This window comes from Oncorhynchus masou, chromosome 27, assembly GCF_036934945.1.
Source record: "Oncorhynchus masou masou isolate Uvic2021 chromosome 27, UVic_Omas_1.1, whole genome shotgun sequence".
Classification (NCBI taxonomy): domain Eukaryota; kingdom Metazoa; phylum Chordata; class Actinopteri; order Salmoniformes; family Salmonidae; genus Oncorhynchus; species Oncorhynchus masou.
The window spans coordinates 52,862,461-52,886,386 of NC_088238.1; the positions used below are offsets into that span (position 1 = coordinate 52,862,461).

The following is a 23,926-nucleotide window of genomic DNA, read 5'->3' on the forward strand; positions in this document are numbered from 1 at the left end:
AAAGGGGAGGTGTTGCAGACTTGTAAGGGAGCAAATGAGTCTTTAAAGGGGAGGTGTTGCAGACTTGTAAGGGAGCAAATGAGTCTTTAAAGGGGAGGTGTTGCAGACATGTAAGGGAGCAAATGAGTATTTAAAGCAAAGGTGATGCAGATATATAAGGGAGCTAATGAGTCTTTAATGGCAAAGTGTTCCAGACATGCAAGGCAGTTAGAGGACTCTAGGGGAGGTGTTGCAGACTAGTAAGGGAGCTAATTGGGCCTTTAAACGGGATGTGTTCCAGACATGAAAGGGAGCTAACGATCCTTTTTATTTTTTTTATTTCACCTTTATTTAACCAGGTAGACCAGTTGAGAACAAGTTCTCATTTACAACTGCGACCTGGCCAAGATAAAGCAAGTAGTGCGACATAACCAACAACACAGAGTTACACATGGAATAAACAAACATACAGTCAATAACACAATAGAAAAAATCCATATACTGTGTGTCGAAATGAGGTAAGATTAGAGAGGTAGGGCAATAAATAGGCTGTAGTGGCGAAGTAATTAAAATTAAGCAATTAAACACTGGAGTGATAAATGTGCAGAAGATTTTTATTTTACTAGGCAAGTCAGTTAAGAACAAATTCTTATTTTCAATGACGGCCTAGGAACAGCAGGTTAACTGCCTGTTCAGGGGCAGAACGACAGATTTCAGCTCGGGGAATCGAACTTGCAACCTTGCGGTTACTAGTCCAACGCTCTAACCACTAGGCCACACTGCCGCCCAGATGAATGTGCCAGTAGAGACACTGGGGTGCAAAGCAGCAAAAAATATACAACAATATGTGGATGAGGTAGTTGGATAGGCTATTTACAGATGGGCTATATACAGAAGCAGTGATCTGTGAGCTGCTCTGACAGTTGATGCTTGAAGTTAGTGAGGGAGATATGAGTCTCCAGCTTCAGTGATTTTTAAAATTCATTCCAGTCAATGGCAGCAGAGAACTGGAAGGAAAGGCGGCCAAAGGAGGTATAGGCTTTGGGGGTGACTAGTGAAATATACCTGCTGGAGCGCGTGCTACAGGTAGGTGTTGCTATGGTGACCAGTGAGCTGAGATAAGGTGGGGGTTTACCTAGCAAAGATCTAGCAATGACCTGGAGCCAGTGGGTTTGGCGATGAATATGAAGCGAGGGCCAGCCAATGAGAGCATACAGGTCGCAGTAGTGGGTAGTGGCACACCCTGACCATAGTTTGCTTTGTATGTTTCTATGTTTTGGTTGGTCAGGGTGTGATCTGAGTGGGCATTCTATGTTGGATGTCTTGTTTGTCTATTTCTATGTCTGGCCTGATATGGTTCTCAATCAGAGGCAGGTGTTAGTCATTGTCTCTGATTGGGAACCATATTTAGGTAGCCTGGGTTTCACTGTGTGTTGGTGGGTGATTGTTCCTGTCTCTACACCAGATAGGACTGTTTAGGTTTTTGTTCATTTATTGTATTGTTAGTTATTTCATGTCGAGTTCCTTTTAATTAAAGAACATGAACAACCACCACGCTGCATTTTGGTCTGCTTCTCCTTTACCAGAGGAAAACCCATACAGAATCACCCACCACAACAGGACCAAGCGGCGTGGTAACGGGCAACAGCAAAAGCAGCAGCAGGAGCAGCGTAAAAAAGAACTTCCGGACTTGGGAAGAAATCCTCGATGGGAGAAGACCCTGGGCTAAACCAGGGGAGTGTAGCCGCCCCAAGGTGCAGCTGCAGCAAAAGCAGCAGCAAGAGCAGGAATGGACATGGGAGGACAAATTTGACGGAGAAGGACCCTGGGCTCAGCCTGGAGAATAGCGCCGCCCCAAAGAAGAACTGGAGGTGGCGAAAGCTGAGAGGTGCTGGTATGAGGCGGCGACGTGGATGGAAGCCGGAGAGTCAGTCCCAAAAATTTCTTGGAGGGGGCTCACAGGGAGTATGGCGACGCTAGGTAGGAGACCTACGCCAACTTCCTGTGGTTACCGGGGGGCTAGAGAGACCGGGCAGGCACCGTGTTATGCAGTGGTGCGCACGGTGTCCCCAGTGCGGGTGCATAGCCCGGTGCGGTATATTCCAGCTCCACGTATGGGCCGGGCTAGATTGAGCGTCGAGCCAAATGCCATGAAGCTGGCTCTACGCATCTGGTCCCCAGTGCGTCTCCTTGGGCCGGCTTACATGGCACCAGCCTTGCGCACAGTGTCCCCGGTTCGCCTGCATAGCCCAGTGCGGGCTATTCCACCTTGCCGCACTGGCAGAGCGACCGGGAGTATTCAACCAGGTAAGGTTGGCAAGGCTCGGTGCTCAAGAGCTCCAGTGCGCCTGCATGGTCCGGTCTACCCAGTACTACCTCCACACACCAGCCCTCCGGTGGCAGCTCCCCGCAACAGGCTTCCTGTGCGTGTCCCCGGCCCAGTACCACCAGTGCCAGCACCACACATCAGGTCTACAGTGCGCCTCGCCTCTCCAGCGCTGCCGGAGCCTTCCTCCTCTACAGCGCTGCTGGAGTCTCCTGCCTGTTCAGCGCAGCCAGAGCTGCCAGTCTGCATGGAGCAGCCAGAGCTGCCAGTCTGCATGGAGCAGCCAGAGCTGCCAGTCTGCATGGAGCAGCCAGAGCTGCCAGTCTGCAAGAAGCCGCCAGAGCTGCCAGTCTGCAAGAAGCCGCCAGAGCTGCCAGTCAGCATGGAGTAGCCAGAGCCGCCAGTCAGCATGGAGCAGCCAGAGCCGTCAGTCTGCCAGGAGCAGCCAGTCAGCCAGACTCTTCCAGATCCGCAAGTCAGCCAGACTCTTCCAGATCCGCCAGTCTGCCAGACTCTTCCAGATCCGCCAGTCTGCCAGACTTTTCCAGATCCGCCAGTCTGCCAGACTCTTCCAGATCCGCCAGTCTGCCAGACTCTTCCAGATCCGCCAGTCTGCCAGACTCTTCCAGATCCGCCAGTCTGCCAGACTCTTCCAGATCCGCCAGTCTGCCAGACTCTTTCAGATCCGCCAGTCAGCCAGGATCTTCCAGATCCGCCAGTCAGCCAGCATCCACCAGTCAGCCAGACTCTTCCAGATCCGCTAGTCAGCCAGGATCTGCCAGAATCGCCAGTGAGCCAGACTCTTCCAGATCCGCCAGTCAGCCAGAATCTGCCAGAACCGCCAGCCAGCCAGGATCTGCCAGAGCCCTCCTCCTCTCCCGTGCTGCCGGAGTCTGAAGAGCCCCTCTGTCCCGAGATGCCCCTCTGTCCCGAGCTGCCCCTCTGTCCCGAGCTGCCCCTCTGTCCCGAGCTGCCCCTCTGTCCAGTGTCATTAAGTAGGGTCGCCGTGGCTAGGAGGCCAAGGAAGCGGTCAAGGTGGGGGACTAAGACTACGGTGAAGTGGGGGCCACGTCCAGCACCAGAGCCGCCACCGCGGACAGATGCCCACCCAGACCCTCCCCGATAGGTTCAGGTTTTGCGGCCGGAGTCCACACCTTGGGGAGGGGGGGTACTGTCACACCCTGACCATAGTTTGCATTGTATGTTTGTATGTTTTGGTTGGTCAGGGTGTGATCTCAGTGGGCATTCTATGTTGGATGTCTTGTTTGTCTATTTCTATGTCTGGCAATCAGAGGCAGGTGTTAGTCATTGTCTCTGATTGGGAACCATATTTAGGTAGCCTGGGTTTCACTGTGTGTTGGTGGGTGATTGTTCCTGTCTCTGTGTCTACACTAGATAGGACTGTTTAGGTGTTCGTTCATTTATTGTATTGTTAGTTATTTCATGTCGAGTTCCTTTTAATTAAAGAACATGAATAACCACCACGCTGCATTTTGGTCCGCTTCTCCTTCACCAGAGGAAAACCCTTACAGGTAGTATATGGGGCTTGGTGACAAAACGGATGGCACTGTGATAGACTGCATCCAATTTGCTGAGTAGAGTGTTGGAGGCTATTTTCTAAATGACATCGCCGAAGTCAAGGATCGGTAGGATGGTCAGTTTTACAAGGGTATTTTTGGCAGCATGAGTGAAGGATGCTTTGTTGCTAAAAAAGAAAGCCGATTCTCTATTTAATTTTGCATTGGAGATGCTTAATGTGAGTCTGGAAGGAGAGTTTACAGTCTAACCAGACACCTAGGTATTTGTAATTGTCCTCATATTCTAAGTCAGAACCATCCAGAGTAGTGATGCTGGGCGGGCGGATAGGTGCGGGCAGCCATCGGTTGAAGAGCATGCATTTAGTTTGAATTGCATTTAAGAGCAGTTGGAGGCCACGGAAGGAGTGTTGTATAGCATTGAAGCTTGTCTCGAGGTTAGTTAACACAGTGTCCAAAGAAGGGCCAGAAGTATACAGAATGGTGTCGTCTGCGTAGAGGTGGATCAGAGAATCACCAGCAGCAAGAGCAACATCATTGATGTATACAGAGAAAAGAGTCGGCTCGAGATTTGAACCCTGTGGCACCCCCATAGAGGCTGCCAGAGGTCCGGACAACAGGCCCTCCGATTTGACACACTGAACTCTGTCTGATAAGTAGCTGGTGAACCAGGTGAGGCAGTCATTTGAGAAACCAAGGCTGTTGAGTCTGCTGATAAGAATGCTGTGATTGACAGTGTCGAAAGCCTTGGCCAGGTCGATGAATACGGCTTCACAGTATTGTCTTTTATCGATGGCGGTTATGATATTGTTTAGGACCTTGAGCGTGGCTGAGGTGCACCCATGACCAGCTTGGAAACCAGATTGCATAGCACAGAAGGTATGAAGGGATTCGAAATGGTCGGTGATCTGTTTGTTAACTTGGCTTTTGAAGACCTTAGAAAGGCAGGGTAGGATAGATGTAGGTCTGTAGAAGTTTGGGTCTAGAGTGTCTCCCCCTTTGAAGAGGGGAATGACCTCAGCAGCTTTCCAGTCTTTGGGCATCTCAGATGATACGAAAGAGAAGTTGAAAAGGTTAGTAATAGGGGATGCAACAATTGCGGTGGATAATTTTAGAAAGAGAGGGTCCAGATTGTCTAGCCCAGTTGATCTGTAGGGGTCCAGATTTTGCAACTCTTTCAGAACATCAGCTATCTGGATTTGGGTGAAGGAGAATGGGGGAGGTTTTGGCAAGTTGCTGTGGGGAGTGCAGGGCTGTTGACTGGGGTAGGGGTAGCCAGGTGGAAAGCATGGCCAGCTGTAGAAAAATGCTTATGGAAATTCTCAATTATCTTGGATTTATCGGTGGTGACACTGTTTCCTAGCCTCAGTGCAGTGGACAGCTAGGAGGAGGTGCTCTTATTCTCCATGGACTTTACACTTTCCCAGAACGTTTTGGAGTTTTGCTACAGGATGCAAATTTCTGTTTGAAAAAGCTAGCTTATGCTCTCCTGACTGCCTGTGTATATTGGTTCCTAACTTCCCTGAAAGGTTGCGTATCATGGGAGTTATTTAATGCTAATGCAGTACGCCACAGGATATTTTTGAGCTGGTTAAGGGCAGTCAGGTCTGGAGTGAACCAAGGGCAATATCTGTTCCTGGTTCTACATTGTTTGAATGGGGCATGCTTATTTAAGATGGTGAGGAAAGCACTTTTAAAGAATAACCAGGCATCTTCTACTGACAGAATGAGGTCAATATCATTCCAGGATACCTGGACCAGGTCGATTAGAAAGGCCTGCTCGCTGAAGTGTTTTAGGGAGTGTTTGACAGTGATGAGAGGTGGTAGTTTGACTACAGACCCATTATGGACGCAGGCAATGAGGCAGTGATCGCTGAGATCCTGGTTGAAGACAGCAGAGGTGTATTTAGAGGGCAGGTTGGTAATGATGATGTCTATAAGGGTGCCCGTGTTTACAGATTTGGGGTTGTACCTGGTAGGTTCATTGATAATTTGTGTGAGATTGAGGGCATCTAGCTTAGATTGTAAAGGGGAGGTGTAAAGGGGAGCCAAGGAGTCTTTAAAGGGGAGGTGTTGCAGACATGTAAGGGAGCCAATGAGTCTTTAAAGGGGAGGTGTACCAGACATGTAAGGGAGATAACAAGTCGTTAAAGGGGAGGTGTTTCAGACATGTAATAGAGCTAACGAGTCATTAAATGTGTCTTTATTTTCAGCTTTGAATGAGAGAATTTATTTCCCTAAGATTATGTTTTCAATATAGTTCTTGTTTTATTAATATTATGTTACTTGTTTATGTGTTCTATTCTGATATCAGATGATCAACCCTTACTGACTAAATATGCTCCAAGTTCTTTCCTATCATCATTAGCACGTTTTGTAAATGGCAGATGTTTGGGAGTAAAGCGTGGATTTTTTAATAAGATACACATTTTCACTGGTGTTTTTTCTTGACTGATTACAATTTATTTGATGTGGTGCTATTGTATGTCATATCATTTGAAAAACATGTTTCTCAGATTTTAAAATGTGTATCATGTTTTCATAAGGTTTGACACCAGAAAAGTATTCTAATTTATCCACATCCAGATATCATACAGTATGTGCTAAAACCACCTTCCCACTTGGATATGAGCGCACGATAAGGAGTCTTTAAATGGGAGGTGTTCCAGACATGTAAGTTGTTTGATACAGGAACCTGTATGTGTTTAAAGAGAACAGAGGTGAATCTCAAATGTCTTTCCTAGAATCTTCGCATCCTCTCCCCTCGCCGACTCCTCAAATGGCAGAGGGAAGCGAGGAGAGCATTGGATCAAAAGATCCTTCAGAGTAGACACAAGGAATTGAGGAATGACTTTTACAATGCACCCCAGGAGAGGGAGTTTTAGAAATCCTAGTCAGATCCCAGTGCATCAGTGATGGAGGTCGAGGGGGGAGAGGGAAGGGAGTCGATAGGAGCTAGCTAGACCGTTCTCTCTATTCTAGTAAAGGTCAGTGTGCTCCCCAACCTATCCCTGCCTGCTTGAATCTCTCTCTCCCATGAACTTTCCCTCTCCCGCCATTCTTGGTAGGTTCACGTCAGAAGACAGCAGAGCAACCCAGTGTCTGGGCAGAAAAGGTTGGCTGTGTGAAGAGTGAAATGCTCTAATGAATGTGATTGAATAGAAGGATAAAGGTTGTGCCACTATATCTGCTTGGTCGTGGTTGAGAGTAATATTGAGTCAGAGAGTAACACATTGAAGCAGTTCCATTGGAGACCATAACATGTCCATAGCAGCACAATTCAATCTCATCGCTTTTCAGACTTTTCTTCATACATAATTCACAAGACATTCTTTCCAGGTTAACATTTCAAATAGCTTGCAGTCTGTCTCTGAAGAAGCTTAAAATCTAAAAACCTCATCATAACAGATCAGGGTGCCAAACAATGAGAATGACAGCAGAGTGGTGATAGAAAACTCTGTGTCATTCAACAACAACTTTGTTGCATTACTAAGAGGGGTAACATACAGCTAACACTTGACAAACTGTTTTTTTTTTCCTGTAGACACTTTTTTGAAAACCCAAGCAGAAGGGAGAGCAGAAAAGCGTTACCTGCAGCCCGGGAGGTCGTAGGTCAGGGTGGTTCCAGATGAGCCAGAAGGACAGGACAAGGGTAGGACGGACAGTGTGGAGGCACAGAGAGCACAAGGAAGGATATGGCAGGAAGCACAACCAAAACAAAGAGAAATGAAGGGGGAAGAGTGTGAGAGAATTGGGGGGTGCCATGGGATGGGTAGATGCGTTAGGAGGACGGGTTAAGGAAAATGGAGGTAGGGAAATGTGGGGTGGTGAGGAAAGAGGAGGAGTGAAGAAGAGGAGAGGTTGGGCAGAGGAGTACTTTTTGTTTTCCTCGGGAAAAAATAACCAAAAAAAGGAATGAACCCATACCTTGGTTGTTTAACGTCAGGTGCGCCAGACCTTGAAGGAAAGAACAGAAAAAAAGAAAACAAAGGAAAAAAGGTCATAAAAGGTAACGGGAGGGAAAAAAACATTGTCACAACGTTGGACTGCAGTTTGTGACAGACATCCTGGGGCAGACTCGGATGTCAGAGATTCAACTCAAAGGTAAAAAAAGAGAGAGAGAAAGAGAGAGAAGATAACGAAAAAACAAGCAAACACTTCTTGATGTGGGGGGGTAGAAAAAAAGAAGCATTTCATTCGGTGCAACCCCCGTAGGCCATTGCTCACACAAATGCTTTTTTTTTCTCACTGAAGTACTTATGGAACATACACATAGTAACTGTTTGGCAGGCTTGAGATTTAACTGAATTCTTTGCCTACGGTATAAATCTTTTCTGCTCTTGGAGATCCAAGGTCTCTAACAGAACGGGTCAGTGATAAGTGTAAAAACACAAAGAGAGAAGAACATTTGTTTCGTTGCCAGGAACAGAAGATTATATACACCGGCACAGATGCAGTAAGTGACAAACATCCAAAATACAATGTTCCTGAAATCAGGGATAAACAAATTTGAGCCAAAACAGGAGTCCTATCATTTCAAAGGGCTTCACAGTTTTGGAGTCAAACTATGTCGACCACACACAGCAACAGCTAACATTGTAGTCTATCCAAGTCCCATCTGAACACAATAACAGCTCTCCGACAGATATCCGGCAGCAGTTTACAACGATACATCCCAAGTGCTGACGAAAATACTTCAGCCAGAACCAACTTTAAACAAACTGTAGATGTGGGCTTGATATGTGCTTCTCTCAAGCCGGCAGGACACCGTTACAGCATCAAAAGATCTTTGTTCACACGATTGTCAAAGCCGCGAATGGTTAAACAGCAGTCCTATTAGTCAAGATGTCGCTTATAAATAACTGATAACAAGATGGGTAGAAATGTCAGAATCCGTTTTAATGTCTGATATGATCACAGCCTTGAATTCAAAGAACTGCTCCTGTTTCACTTACTGTAGCTTGGTATATTCTTACCACTGGCAGAATAACATACAACATTATACCACGACCACTGTTGGCTAAACAGTGGGAATAAGGTAGCCTTTAGTTTAACTGCTAAATAAACTTGCAAAAAAAAACACAGAGGATAAACTTTGAAGAAAAAAGGACTGAACTTGCTTAATATAGGAACCTCAATTAACCTATGTTCCAGTGAAAAGAAGGGCATTTCCATTGTAGGGCTACAATGACCATCTGCTGCTCTTGTCCAATCAGCTTTAACTTGGTTGAATTAATCACTTCTAGGTCTAGGTTCACAAGTCCAATCGTTCTCCAGTTAAACACCAGGCAGCCTTCATCGGGACAGCCATACAATTGCAAGGCCACAGATTTCCTGGAAAATGAATATTTAGATTTCTTACAAAACACATACGCAGCTATACACACATAATAGGATGTTTTGATTGACCTGACATTTTCTCAGAGCAACTGAGAAGTACACAGAATCCACTTCTTGAGGTATTGGCAAGAAGCCACCCTGCTGACAAATGATATGTCTTGAACAGAACATTTCTAATCCGCACTGATGATTAGAACAGTTTATTCAAATCACTTGTGAGTCAGACTCGAAGGTCGATAGCAATGGAGTCAACCATCATTTACCGCAACAGCATTGGTAAACATTGAAGAAGTCAATTTTGTTTTGTTCTCTCTGGCAATCTTCTAGTCTCAGGGAACAAGTCACCAGGTAGGAGATTTGTAAGAGATATCCTAATGGTGACTAACCCCGTTCCGTACAATTTTGCGCAACCGCGGCATTCAAACGAGGCTGCAAGGAAAACTAATGGGACTGTAGTGACTGTGTTGGCATCAAATCCGGGGTGTGAACTACGTTTCTACTCAAGCGTTGATTGACATGGTAATGGCCCGATAGTATTGGAGAAAAGTTCTTAAAAACGGACCCCTCTGGCGCTGTACGTTAAATTGTGACGTGTCATGACGTAACGTAGAGAATTCATTATGCAACTCATTCTGTGTCGTACAGCCTCTTTCCACCAGGTGTGGCGCTTCTCTTGCAGATTAAAAACAAGAAAAGGACAGGGTCAGGGTTAAAGGGGATACCTGGTCAGTTGTACAACTGAATGCATTCATTGTTTGCGTCATCACTGCAAGATTTCATGACTCTCAAAAGCCTCGACAGCCGCTGTTTACTTCTGAAGATCATTTTAGAGCCGCCCTCAAAACCCCATTCAAGTTCCACACAAACCTTCAAACAGGTATGTAATGACACATTATATAAACTCTTTACAGTGTTTTATTTACATTTTAGAGGTGATAAGTTGGACAGATTGGGTGAAAAAAAGCTGTTTCCCAACTAGACATATCTCCCCCTTTCACTATCACGCACGAGGTTTCGCTTCTCCACCCGCCATTTTTAAAAAGACCCGAAGGAGCTCATTGCTTTCTTCAATCATGCAGAGACGGGCAGCATGAAGGTCTCATCATTGATTTTGCTGGAAAGGGGAGAAATTGTGCTTTACAATGGTATTCATACTACATTTGACCTAGAAGTATTAAGTATTTTGGGCGCTAAAATAAGGTAAATTGTATGGAATAGCAGATATCATTGATAGAGTGGTAGCAATTCAATGAGGGAAGAATCAATCAATGTACCAATCTAGTCAATTAACCGACTACGCCACAAAACTCAAACAACAATCCATCCCTCCACCCAGCTTACAACAGACCAACAGCTAATACAGTGACTCATCCCACTACCCAGCTTACAACAGACCAACAGCTAATACAGTGACTCATCCCACCACCCACCTTACAACAGACCAATAGCTAATAAAGTGACTCATCTTACTACCCACCTTACAACAGACCAATAGCTAATAGAGTGACTCATCCCATCACCCAGATTACAACAGACCAACAGCTGATACAGTGACTCATCCCAGCAGCCAGCTTACAACAGACCAACAGCTAATACAGTGACTCATCCCACCACCCACCTCACAACAGACCAATAGCTAATAAAGTGACTCATCTTACTACCCACCTTACAACAGACCAATAGCTAATACAGTGACTCATCCCACTACCCAGCTTACAACAGACCAACAGCTAATACAGTGACTCATCCCAGCAGCCAGCTTACAACAGACCAACAGATAATACAGTGACTCATCCCACTACCCACCTTACAACAGACCACAGATAATACAGTGACTCATCCCACTACCCACCTTACAACAGACCACAGCTAATACAGTGACTCATCCAACCACCCAGCTTACAACAGACCAACAGCTAATACAGTGACTCATTACACCACCCAGCTTACAACAGACCAATAGCTAATACAGTGACTCATTACACCACCCAGCTTACAACAGACCAATAGATAGGCCGACCAAAAGTGACTTATCTAACCACCCAACTTTACACAGACCAACAGCTAATACAGTGAATTCAGAGTACAACATTGTCCTCTATTGTCTCTTAATAGAGACTGTGACATAGTGCATGTTTTATTTATCTATTTGGGCTGATTCCTGACAGTGACCTCCTTCCTTTTTTTGGTTTTTGTTTCCACTACCCATGATGCATTAGACAGATACGGCTGCCCAGTGAAACAGGCCTGTGTTGATAGTGCATACCAAATCATCTCATCCCCAGGGTTCTCTGCCTCCTTCCCTCTCTCCCTGACCGCTTGCTGGAGCAGAGGCAACATTATAAATATCCTGAAGTGGGGCGGTGGTCAGAAGAGGAGGAGAGGTGGAAGTGTCGCAGCGACAGAGGGGTGGCAAAGGGCTAAGGAGCACAACTGGCCCGCTCTTTGCCTCTTTGCACTCTGAAACACTCCAAAATAACATAAGGAGAAATTGTCTGTGTATGTGCATGTGTTTGTATTATATTGGCAGAAGCACAGGGTGTCAGACTAACAGTGAGCCAGAGCCTGAGTAGGATATCAAGAGGCTTCAACATGTTCCACCATATGACCCAGAGAGAGAGAGAGAGAGAGAGAGAGAGAGAGAGAGAGAGAGAGAGAGAGAGAGAGAGAGAGAGAGAGAGTGTTCTGGCCCAAACATATCAAGTGAGCACCCGTTGTCTTTCACACGTGGCTCCCAGCCAAACAGTCTATGTGAAAGGCTTAGTACTCCAGACCTCTCTGAGGAAACAGCCAGTAAGTCCTAATCACAGTAACTCAACTCAAAGGAAAGCCATACGATTGCATTGGGAAGTCCCCTTCATACACAAATCAAATTACTGCCACTACACACACTACCCTTGATCACATATTGAAAACATAATGAAAATAAAAACTTGCCCTGTGACTTTTCCTTTACCCCAACTGCTGAAAATGTGATTACGCTCTTAATTGTGCTATGAGTGCAAATGGAAGAGCCTGATGCAATCCGAGCCGACGAGGGACGAACGTTGATTGGCTGGAGATGATTGAGTGACAGATGGAGATGAGTCACAATTCTGTCATTAGGAGGTAACGTGCAACCGTGAAATTGTCTCTCTCTTTTCTCTCTCTCTCTCTCTCTCTCAGCTGGCTTCTGCTACTCTCCTCTCGTCTTGTCTCCTCTCCTCTGCTCCATTACCACACTCTGCTTCCAGCCATCTCTACCCAACAGCAACACTGCTGGCAGTGGGTTCTGTGTAGCAAAACAACCCCACCCCGACTTTTAATCAAGGACAAAAATAGTGAGGGTATATAAAAAGAATGTCAACATTTCACCCTAGAGCCATCACTGATGTAATATTCATATGTGTAAACATGCTGAATTGTAATTGGATGCATTTTACCGCCGTATCATACTGTGCTATGATTGGTTAAGACCACCCAGGTGGTGAGGTCATGGTCAGTTGATCCTAGTATGAGACACGGGAACATGCCAGTTATAGCTAGCTAATAAAGAGCTACGTTAAGAAATATCCTGTCGTACTGCTTTTTATTATTTTGAACAGAGCGTGTCAAACAATACATGGTGTCAGAGTGAAAGGACTAAAAGATTTTGCTGGAGTTCCTTCACCTCGAATGGACTGGGAGTCTACAAACTTGTGATGCATGGCGTAAGTACAAACAGCATGTGGAGCTAATGTTCACGGGTCCTCTGAAGGACAGGAGAAGAGAGACAATACAGCTACTTGATCCTCTGGATCGGTGAAAAAGGGAGAGATATTTACAACACATGGACATTTACCGAGGTTGAATCAAAGGTACTGAAAACATACTACGATCATTTTGAAGCATATGTTGTGCCGAAGACCAATAGGTTATTTGCTAGGTACAAATTCCATGAGAAAGTACAGGGAGCTAGCGAATCGTTTGAACAGTTTGTGACTGAGCTGCGTCTGCTTGTGAATGACAGATTTTGACATTGTCAGCTCGGGGATTCGTTTACTGGCCCAACGTTCTAACCACTAGGCTACCTGCCGCCCCAAACGTTCACATTTCACGTGAATAAGCCGTGCATGCAGTCAGGCAAACATCCAATCACACATCCGGAGAGAGACAGAACTCCAAAACAGAGCGACATAGACTCAAAACGCCACAAAACATGTGGATATTGTGGATACAAAGTGCATGGCGAACAGGGAAATTGCCCAGCTAGAGGCAAACAGTGTACTAAATGTGGAAAATGGAATCACTTTGCAAAAGTGTGCAGAGCATACCGTGGAAAAACTACACGCAATGAGTGAAGATGACATGTCAATCAAAGAGTCAAATGCTGATGAACTGTTTATTGATTCAGTGACAGAAAAATCAAATGTCAGAGACAGAGCAAGCCTTCGCTGACCTTGAGATAGGAACACAAGGCACAGAGCTAAAGTTCAAAGTAGACACGGGTGCACAAGTAAACATTATTCCTCTGAATAAGTACCGCAGCTTGACATCTGAGTGCGAGCTACAGCCCACCACGCGCAGACGGACTGGTTATGGTGAACAGCTCCCAGTAAATGCAAATAAATGCAATAAATGCAAATACAAGGAAAGTGACATGATGTTGGACTTTTACGTTGTTGACACTAGAGCACCTGCAGTGCTAGGTCTTAAAGCATGTTTAGACATGGACCTCATCAAGCTAGTTTTATCAGTGACAGCACCAGTAGAGACAGAACATGTACTGGAGGAGTTTGCTGATGTTTTTACAGTAGTAGGACTATTCCCAGGAGAATGTACCATTCACCTTGACCTACACACAACCGTTGTGGTCTACCCACTGAGAAATATTCCCCTTGCTCTCCACGCCCGTATGAAGAAAGAGTTGGAGAGCATTGAACAATCTGACATAGTCCCCAAGGTTACAAAACCGTGGTGGTGGGGAAACCAAGCACAGGCAAGCTCAGAGTATGTCTCGACCCAAGAGACCTGAACAAGGCTATCAAACGCCCCCGTTATCATTTACCAATGCTTGATGGCAACACGCACAAGCTAGCTGGAGCACGCTAATTCAGTGTCATGGACGCCTGATCTGGCTACTGGGCTATCAAGCCCACAGAAGAGTCATCTAAGCTCACAACGTTCAACACAGCGTTTGGATGCTACAGGTGCCGTTGCCTGCCTTTTAGGGTTATTTCAGCCCAAGACAAGTTTCAGCAAAATATTGACAAAGTGTACAAAGGCCTCAGCGGAGTTGTGGCAATTGTGGACGACATCCTTGTCTATGGTCAAACCAAAGAGGAACATGACAGAAACCTCAGCGCGATGCTGCAAAGGTCCCGAGAGAGAGGAGTCCGGCTCAACTCCTAGAAGAGCACAGTCGGCGCTACAGAGGGCAGCTACTTCGGAACATCTTCTCACAGCGAATAGAATCAAGCCAGATCCACAGTGGATCTCAGCCATAAAATAAATGGAGCCACCAAAGAACCGTGCAGAGCTGGAAACAGTGCTTGGCATGGTCAACTACTTAGCCAAGTTCGCACCCAGCCTCTCCAATGCTAATGCACCCCTGCGTCAACTGCTAAAGCAGTCCAGTGAGTTTCCCTGGGACAAGCAACACGACATTACTTTCCAGAGAGTGAAAGACTTGATCACGAGAAAACCAGGACCAATCCTTGCCTACTACGACCCCAACAAAGAGCTCAGATTCCAAGTGGACGCATCAAAGTATGGACTAGGTACAGTGCTACTGCAAGAAGGAAAGCCCATCGGCTACACTTCCAAATCTCTCACAGACTGTGAAATCAACTATGCTCAAATCAAAAAGGAGCTCTACGCCTTTCTGTTTGGATGTAAGTAATTCCATCATTACGTATATGGAAGACAAGCCATTGTGGAATTCGACCACAAGCCCTTCAAGTCAATCATGTGGAAACCGCTAGCCGCAGCCCCGCCAAGGCTACAGAGAATGATCTTTCAACTACAAAAATACGACTTGACAATCACTCACCGTCCAGGCAAAGACATCCCTGTCGCAGACACACTCTCCAGGAAGTTTCTTACCTGCAAGGACAGCAGCCTCAGTGAAGGCATGGACATGCAAGTGCACACTGTGTACAGGAACCTACCAGTTAGTGACACAAAACTGAAGGAGATCCGAGCAGAAGCAGAAAAGGACTCACAACTCACACAGCTGAGGAAAGTCATGCAGGATGGATGGCCTGTGGAGAGGAAAAATTGCCCTCAGAGCGTCTCAGTTCTGGAACCATCGTGATGAACTATCACAGATCAAGGGAATCATTTTCAAAGGAGAGAAAATCATCACCCCTACCAGTCTCAGAGAAGTGATTTTGACAAAGATCCATGCTGGACACATGGGCATGGAAAAGTGCAAACAGAGAGCACGGGACATTTTGTTTTGGCCCGGAATGTGCAAACAAATGGAGGACATTGTTGGTAAATGTGCCATCTGTCTTGAACTACGCCCCTCAAACACCAAAGAGCCAATGTTACCTCACTGTATCCCAGACCGACCCTGGCAAGTAGTGGCAACCAATCTGTTCACCTGGAACAACGCAGCCTACATTGTAACAGTGGACTTCTACAGCAGATACTTCGAACTCGAAAAGCTTCACACCACCACATCTGCAGCTGTGATACACAAGCTAAAAGTAATCTTTGCCAGGCATGGCATTGTAGAGACTGTAATATCTGACAATGGCCCCTGTTACAAATTAAAATAAGTTGAATCCTTCACAAAAGCATGGGAGTTCACATGTCTCCACAAGCCCACATTACCCTCAAAGTCATGGCCTTGCTGACAAATCTGTGCAGATTGCTAAATCAGTCATGGACAAAGCAAAAGCAGACAAGAGAGACCCCTACCTCAGTCTCGTTGAATACCGCCACACTCCAGTTGACAACTTCAAATAACCAGCCCAGCTGTTGATGAGACACAGACTTCGCTCAGTCCTTCTCAGCATCAACCAGCAGTTGCAACCTGAGGTCGCCAGCTACAAGGAAATGCATGAAAAACGTGCCCAGAGACAACAACAACAAAAGCGATACTACGACTGGTCAGCTAGACCACAGCCACCACTGATCAACGGAGAGTCAGTTAGAATCCAGGAGCATGGCCTCTGGAAGCCAGCAGTTGTCATCCAGCCAGCTGACCCTGAACGGTCATATCACGTCCGCACCGCAGAAGGATCTGTGTACCGCCGCAATCGTCACCACCTACTGAACACAGAAGAACACTACACTGACGAGATGTACTGTTTCCCTGAAAGAGAATGCGATGGACTAACCACACACACAGCAGCATGCTCAGCATCATATCACACAAGCTCAGGAAGAGAGGTCAAGCCCAGAGCTGTCCTAGACCTGTGAAATGTCAAAGGGTGTAGGTGGATCACTGCCCTAAAAGAGCTCCAGACTGAAAACTTATTATTGAAAAGTGCTTTGGTATTGTATTAGTTTGACATGTTAAGATGTCATTGCTAGAGTGAAAGCTGAGTTGGTGAGAATCCTTTGTTCTAACAGTAACAGCATGCTGAATCATTGTTTCAGAGTCTATGTTGATTCAGCTGGTGCAGTACACCATGTAAATGGTTACCTACTTTGAGTTCCAGCTACAGGGCATGAATTCAAAAGAAACGCTTAGAATATGTAAAACATTTTTCTTTTTGTTTTAAAAGAAGGGGGATGTAATATTCATACGTGTAAACATACTGAATTGTAATTGGATGGATTTTACCGCCATATCTAACTGAGCTATGATTGGTTAAGACCACCCAGATGGTGAGGTCATGGTCAGTTGATCTCATAATGACAAAGTTAAAACGTTTATTTAAATTTTCTGCAAATGTATTAAATATAATAATATCTTATTTACATAAGTATTCAGAACCTTTTCTATGAGACTTGTGCTCAGGCGCATCCTGTTTCCATTGATCAAGCTTGAGATGTTTCTACAACTTGATTGGGGTCCACCTGTGGTAAATTCAAATGATTGGACATGATTTGGAAAGGCACACACCTGTCTATATAAGGTCCCATAGTTGACATTGCATGTCAGAGCAAAAACCAAGCCATGAGGTCAATGGAATTGTCAGTAGAACTCAGAGACAGCATTGTGTCGAGGCACAGATCTGGGGAAGGGTAACAAAAACCTTCTGCCTCATTGAAGGTCTCCAAGAACAAAATGGCCTCCATCACTCTTAAACGGAAGAAGTTTGGAACCATTAAGATTCTTTCTAGAGCTGGCCGCCCGGCCAAACAGAGCAATCGGGGGAGAAAAGCCTTGGTTAGGGAGGTGACCAAGAACCCAATGGTAACTCTGACAGATCGCTTGAGTTCCTCTGTTTTGAGATTGGAGAACATTCCAGAAGGACAACCATCTCTGCAGCACACCACCAATCAGGCCTTTATGGTAGAGTGGCCAGACATAAGCCATTCCTCAGTAAAATGCACATGACAGCCCGCTTGGAGTTTGCCAAAATGCACCTAAAGGCTCTCAGACCATGAGAAACAAGATTCCCTGGTCAGATGAAACCAAGATGAAACTCTGTGGCATGAATGCCAAGCGTCACATCTGGAGGAAACCTGGCTCCATCCCTATCTTGAAACATGTGGTGGCAACATCATGATGTGGGGATGTTTTTCAGCGGATGGGACTAGGAGACTAGTCAGGATCGAGGGAAAGATGAACGGAACACAGTACAGAGAGATCCTTGATGAAAACCTGCTCCAGAGAGGACCTCAGACTGGGGCGAAGGTTCACCTTCCAACAGGACAACAACCCTAAGCACACAGCCAAGACAACGCAGGAGTGGATTAGAGACAAGTCTCTGAATGTCCTTGAGTGGCCCACCCAGAGCCCGGACTTGAACTCGATCAAACATCACTGGAGAGACCTGAAAATAGCTATGCAGCAACTCTCCCCATCCAACCTGACAGAGCTTTAGAGGATTTGCAGAGAGGAATGGGAAAAACTCCACAAATACAGGTGTGCCAAGCTGTAGCATCATACGCAAGAACATTCGAGGCTGTATTCGCTGCCAAAGGTGCTTCAGTAAAGTACTCAGTAAAGGGTCTGAATACTTACGTAAATGTGATCTTTCAGTTTATTATTTTTAATACATTTGCAAAAAAATTCTAAAAACCTGTTTTTGCTTTATCATTATGGGGTATTGTGTGTAGATTGATGGGGAAAAAAACAATGTAATCAATTTCAGTAGAAGACTGTAATGTAACCAAATGTGGAAAAAGTCAGTGGGTCTGAATACTTTCCAAATGAACAACTGTATATATATTGTTGAAGTCGGACGTTTACATACACTTAGGTTGGAGTCATTAAAACTTGTTTTTCAACCACTCCACAAATTCCTTGTAAGTCGGTTAGGACAACTACTTTGTGCATGACACAAGTCATTTTTCCAACAACTGTTTAAAGACAGATTATTTCACTTATAATTCACTGTATCACAATTCCAGTGGGTCAGAAGTTTACATGCACTAAGTTGACTGTACCTTTAAACAGCTTGGAAAATTCCAGAAAATTATGTCATAGTTTTAGAAGCTTCTGATAGGCTAATTGACATCATTTGAGTCAATTGGAGGTGTACCTGTGGATGTATTTCAAGGCCTACCTTCAAACACAGTGCCTCTTTGCTTGACATTATGGGAAAATCAAAAGAAATTAGCCAAGACCTCAGAAAAAAATGTGCAGACCTCCTCAAGTCAGGTTCATCCTTGGGAGCAATTTCCAAATACCTGAAGGTACCACGTTCATCTGTACAAACGGTACGCAAGTATAAACACCATGGGACCACGCAGCCATCATACCACTCAGACGCGTTCTGTCTCCTAGAGATGAACATACTTTTTTGTGAAAAGTGCTAATCAATCCCAGAACAAGAGCAAAGGACCTTGTGAAGATGCCAGAGGAAACAAGTACAAAAGTATCTATATCCACAGTAAAACAAGTCCTATATCGACATAATCTGAAATGCCGCTCAGCAAGGAAGAAGCCACTGCACCAAAACCACCACAAAAAAGCCTGACTACGGTTTGTAACTGCACATGGGGACAAATATCATACTTTTTGGAGAAATGTCCTCTGGTCTGATGAAACAAAAATAGAACTGTTTGGCCATAATGACCATCGTTATGTTTGGAGGAAAAGGGGGAATGCTTGCAAGCCGAAGAATACCATCCCAACAGTGAAGCACTGGGGTGGCAGCATCATGTTGTGTGGGTTCTTTGCTGCAGGAGGGACTGGTGCACTTCACAAAATAGATGGCATCATGCGGGAGGAAAATTATGTGGATATATTGAAGCAACATCTCAAGACATCAGTCAGGAAGTTAAAGCTAAGGACAACAAAGTCAAGGTATTGGAGTGGCCATCACAAAGCCCTGACCTCAATCATATAGAAGTTGTGGGTAGAACTGAAAAAGCATGTGTGAACAAGGAGGCCTAAAACCTGACTAAGTTACACCAGGTCCGTCAGGAGGAATGGGCCAAAATTCACCCATCTATTGTGGGAAGCTTGTGGAAGGCTACCTGAAATGTTTGACCCAAGTTAAACAATTTAAAGGCAATGCTACCATATACGAATTGAGTGGATGTAAACTTCTGACCCACTGGGAATGTGATGAAAGAAATAAAAGCTGAAATAAATCCTTCTCTCTACTATAATTCTGATATTTCACATTCTTAAAATAAAGTGGTGACCCTAACTGACCTAAGAAAGGGAATTTAGCGTCCGTGGGAATCTTGACCCTAGGCAAGGCCCTTAAGCTGATTGGCTCCAGTGTTAAATCTGTATGGGGACTAACACTATGTATTCAAAAGTATATGGATACCCCTTCAAATTAGTGGATTTGGCAATTTCAGCCACACCCATTGCTGACAGGTATATAAAATTGAGCACACAGCCATGCACTCTCCATAGACAAACATTGACAGTAGAATGGCCTCACTGAAGAGCTCAGTGACTTTGAACATTGCATCGTCATAGGATGCCACCTTTCCTTCAAATCAGTTCGTCAGATTTTTGCCATATTGGAGCTGCCCATGTCAACTGTAAGGGTTGTTATTTTGAAGTGGAAACGTCTAAGAGAAGCAACTGCTCAGCTGCGAAATAGTAGGCCACACAAGCTCACAGAACAGGACCACCAAGTGCTGAAGCGTGTAGTGCATAAAAATCGACTGTCCTTGATTTCAACATGTATTACAGAGTTCGAAACTGCCTCTGGAAGCAACATCAGCACAATTACTGTTTGTCGAGAGCTTCATAAAATGGATTTCCATGGCCGATCAGCTGCACACAAGCCTAAGATCACTATGCGCAATGCCAAGCGTTAGTTGGAGTGGTGTAAAACTCACCGCCATTGACTCTGGAGCAGTGGAAATGCTTTCTCTGGAGTGATGAATCACACTTCACCATCTGAAAGTCTGACGAACAAATCTTGGTTTGGCAAATGCCAGGAGAACGCTACCTGACCCAATGAATAGTGCCAACTGTAAAGTTTGGTGGAGGAGGAAGAATGATCTGGGGCTGTTTTTCATGGTTGGGGCTAGACCCCTATAGTTCCAGTGGAGGGAAATCTTAACACTACAGCATACAATGACATTCTAGATGAGTCTGTCCTTCCAACCTTGTGGCAACAGTTTGGGGAAGGCCCTTTCCTGTTTCATCACGAGAATGCCCCGTGCACAAAGCGAGGTCCATACAGAAAAGGTTTGTTCGAGATCGGTATGGAAGAACTTGAATGGCCTGCAGAGCCATTACCTCAACCCCATCGAACAACTTTGGCATGAATTGGAACGCTGACCCAGGCCAAATCGCCCAACATCATTGCTCAACCTCACTAACGCTCTTGTGGCTGAATGGAAGCAAGTCCCTGCAGCAATGTTCCAACATCTAGTGGGAAGCCTTCCCAGAAGAGTGGAGGCTGTTATAGCAGCAAAGGGGAGACCAACTCAGTATTAAGGCCCATTATTTTGGAATGAGACGATCAGCTGCCCACATACTTTGGCCATGTCGTCTACCACTAACTGCTTGCTATAGAGAGTCATCCATCAAAACACAGTTGTTTGGAAACGTGAAATGAAATACTTTCCAACTGGTGCGATAGAGGGTAGATGAGAGCTCTCAGTAAAGAGAGACTGAAGAGAGGAAACGGCAAAAGAAAATCCACATTCCAAATGTAGACTCCTTAATGCATTAAAGTGTGTGTGTGTGTGTGTGTGTGTGTGTGTGTGTGTGTGTGTGTGTGTGTGTGTGTGTGTGTGTGTGTGTGTGTGTGTGTGTGTGTGTGTGTGTGTGTGTGTGTGTCCGCGCATGCAGATGCACATGTCTGTCTGTTTTTTCCCTGTTCCCCAGGTTAAAAATCATAAAGAAATCATGTTCCTTTAGAAAATTAATTACATATAGTTCAGTGATTAATATCCATCTCGCACATTTTGTTCATTAAAAACACACAGCTAATTTGTCTGCGATACATTTGCAGAATTAATGGGATACTCCTGGAGATTGGCAGGAAGTAGAGATTTGAACTGCTTCTGTTTCATCTTAATTAAGCAGTTGATAAATAAGCTGAATCTCCATATGGTTAAACAGTAACTCGGCTACGGCAATTTCAGAATGTTACCAGTGCTAACACGGAGAGGCTAAATGGACCGTGATATCCTTGTTTCTGACTTCAAAGCATCACCTCAGACTGAAAGAGACTGAAAATGTTCAGCCAATATGCACTTCAACACCGAACATAGGCCTGCACACACTCTCCGCACAAACCGATGGGTCATTTACTTTCTACAAGATGAAAATACTAACCGCTGTGTGTTCCACTTTGTGGGTAATTTATGCCTTTTTCTGTGTGTTACCATTATTGTCCCAAAGGCAGTAGATCTAGCAAATATCCGATACATTAAAACTGCTCACACAACCAGCTGTGCATCCTAGTTAATCACTACTGCATAAAGGTTCTAAACATTACCTATGACCAAACATATAAGGGAGATCTAATCCAGAATCCAGCACTGTAGGGGCTCAACGAATGACCCTCTACTTAAGTCAAGAACACCTTACAGTATAGAGCAAGTTCACTGTATCCTGTGTCGGCCATTTTCTTTATTTTCCCTCCCATTCTGCTCCTATGCCAGGATTCACAATTTCATATTTTGTAGAACCAATAAATAAACAAATTGCCCTCTATTTCCTCTCTGTATGTGGTCAAATGAGTCATTCATCTCTGTGAGTGCTGACCCCCTCTCTTCCAGGTTATCCGTCACTACTGACCCTTTGCCCTCCACTTTCACCCTCCTTTCCCATCAAAAGTTTCACTGATTCATCTCATCCAATAGCAAACAGCCAATGTCATCCGCTTCGGAGTGCCAGGGATTCCAAATGTGACAACTAGACCAATAAGCCCAGCTGAAAGATGGAGGCTGGTTCCAACCCAAGGCGCGCCTTTCTATTTTTCTTACATTCACTCCCTCTGTCTTTATCCCTTATCCTTTTCCGGTGATGACGCTCTAGCTGCCTTTAGCTCCAACCCGTGAAGACAAGAGAAGAGGAGTGTAGAGAAGAGGAGGAAGGCAGGGCCCCTCTCAAGTGAGCCTTTAGGCGACACAACGCCAACCAACATCTCTGTATCATCCAGACAAAACGGCCTGATCTTTCTCTCTATCCACCACTTATGATCAGCCTCCCCTTCCTGAAGCTCATTTAGCTCTAAATGACTTCGCTTTTTTAAGTCAGTGTTCTCTTCTCCCCATTCTTTATTAATGTTTATATGATTGTACTTCCTCCAAAATATCTCGCCATCCGCCGCCGGTAGCAGGCTGCCTCCACACTCTGCAAACCGCTGGGGCTAAAACTCAGATCGCTTCACTTACGAAACAACAATAATCCTTTGGGATGTTAATGTGAATACCCCTACAGCCCAGAGCGTTTGTTGATGCTTAATGTTTAATTTAGATAATTTCTCCCTGGTTTTCCATTTTCCCACTTGCACATTGTGTTCCTTGATACTAATGGCATTCCGTTGCTGTGTGTGTGTTCTCTTCCCTTCGTTGGATGAATGCTAACGACTGTGTTTCATGCTAACGGGATGCCACACTGAGGGGGTTTCACTGCGTGGCTCCTTCCTGGTCTCCTGTTGAGAGGTGGGGCACAGCAGGTAGGTACTCATCAGAACATGTACAATAATGAGAAATTAATGTCCTCTGACTACAATGACATTTTAATGCATCTACCTCATTGCGTTGGATCAACACGATTAGCCCGCAGAATTCACAGCTGCTTCAGAAAGTTGAGTCATTGGCAGAACGTTAGTTAATTATGAACAGATTCACCACACATTAACTCAATCATCTATCACGAGGCCTGGAATTCCCTGTGTACTTCAATCAGTATGATTTGCTTTTGCAGAATTTCTGTATCGATTCTGTCAATGAACATTCTGTACAAAGCTTGTTTGTAGTATAGTGAGTTTGTGGTGTCGTGGTGTGTTGAATTGATTAATTTTTACAAACACGCTTTGAAGCACTGTTTGTGGGCTCCACTTGCACGCACACAACATGCAGCGGTGGTCGTGGTCATTTAGCAGCCCATATGGTTTATTCATGAATATGGATCATGGCCGGAATGTATAGAAACTCTATTTATAAATAATGTTTTGATGTTTTGGTTTCGCTCACCCTGATATGTCTCCGTGTATTATATCTCGTGCAG

The 23,926-nt window shown here is 45.0% G+C and overlaps 1 protein-coding gene across 1 annotated transcript in view; it reads right to left on the minus strand.

Annotated features, from left to right (window-relative positions):
* The window catches only part of LOC135516400 (neurexin-1-like), a 1,013,356-nt gene that overhangs the window by 854,522 nt on the left and 134,908 nt on the right, over nucleotides 1–23,926 (minus strand). Inside the window, exon 3 of the mRNA XM_064940681.1 lies at nucleotides 7,768–7,797. Within this exon, the coding sequence (XP_064796753.1) occupies nucleotides 7,768–7,797 (30 nt within the window). The remainder of the gene's footprint in view (nucleotides 1–7,767; nucleotides 7,798–23,926) is intronic.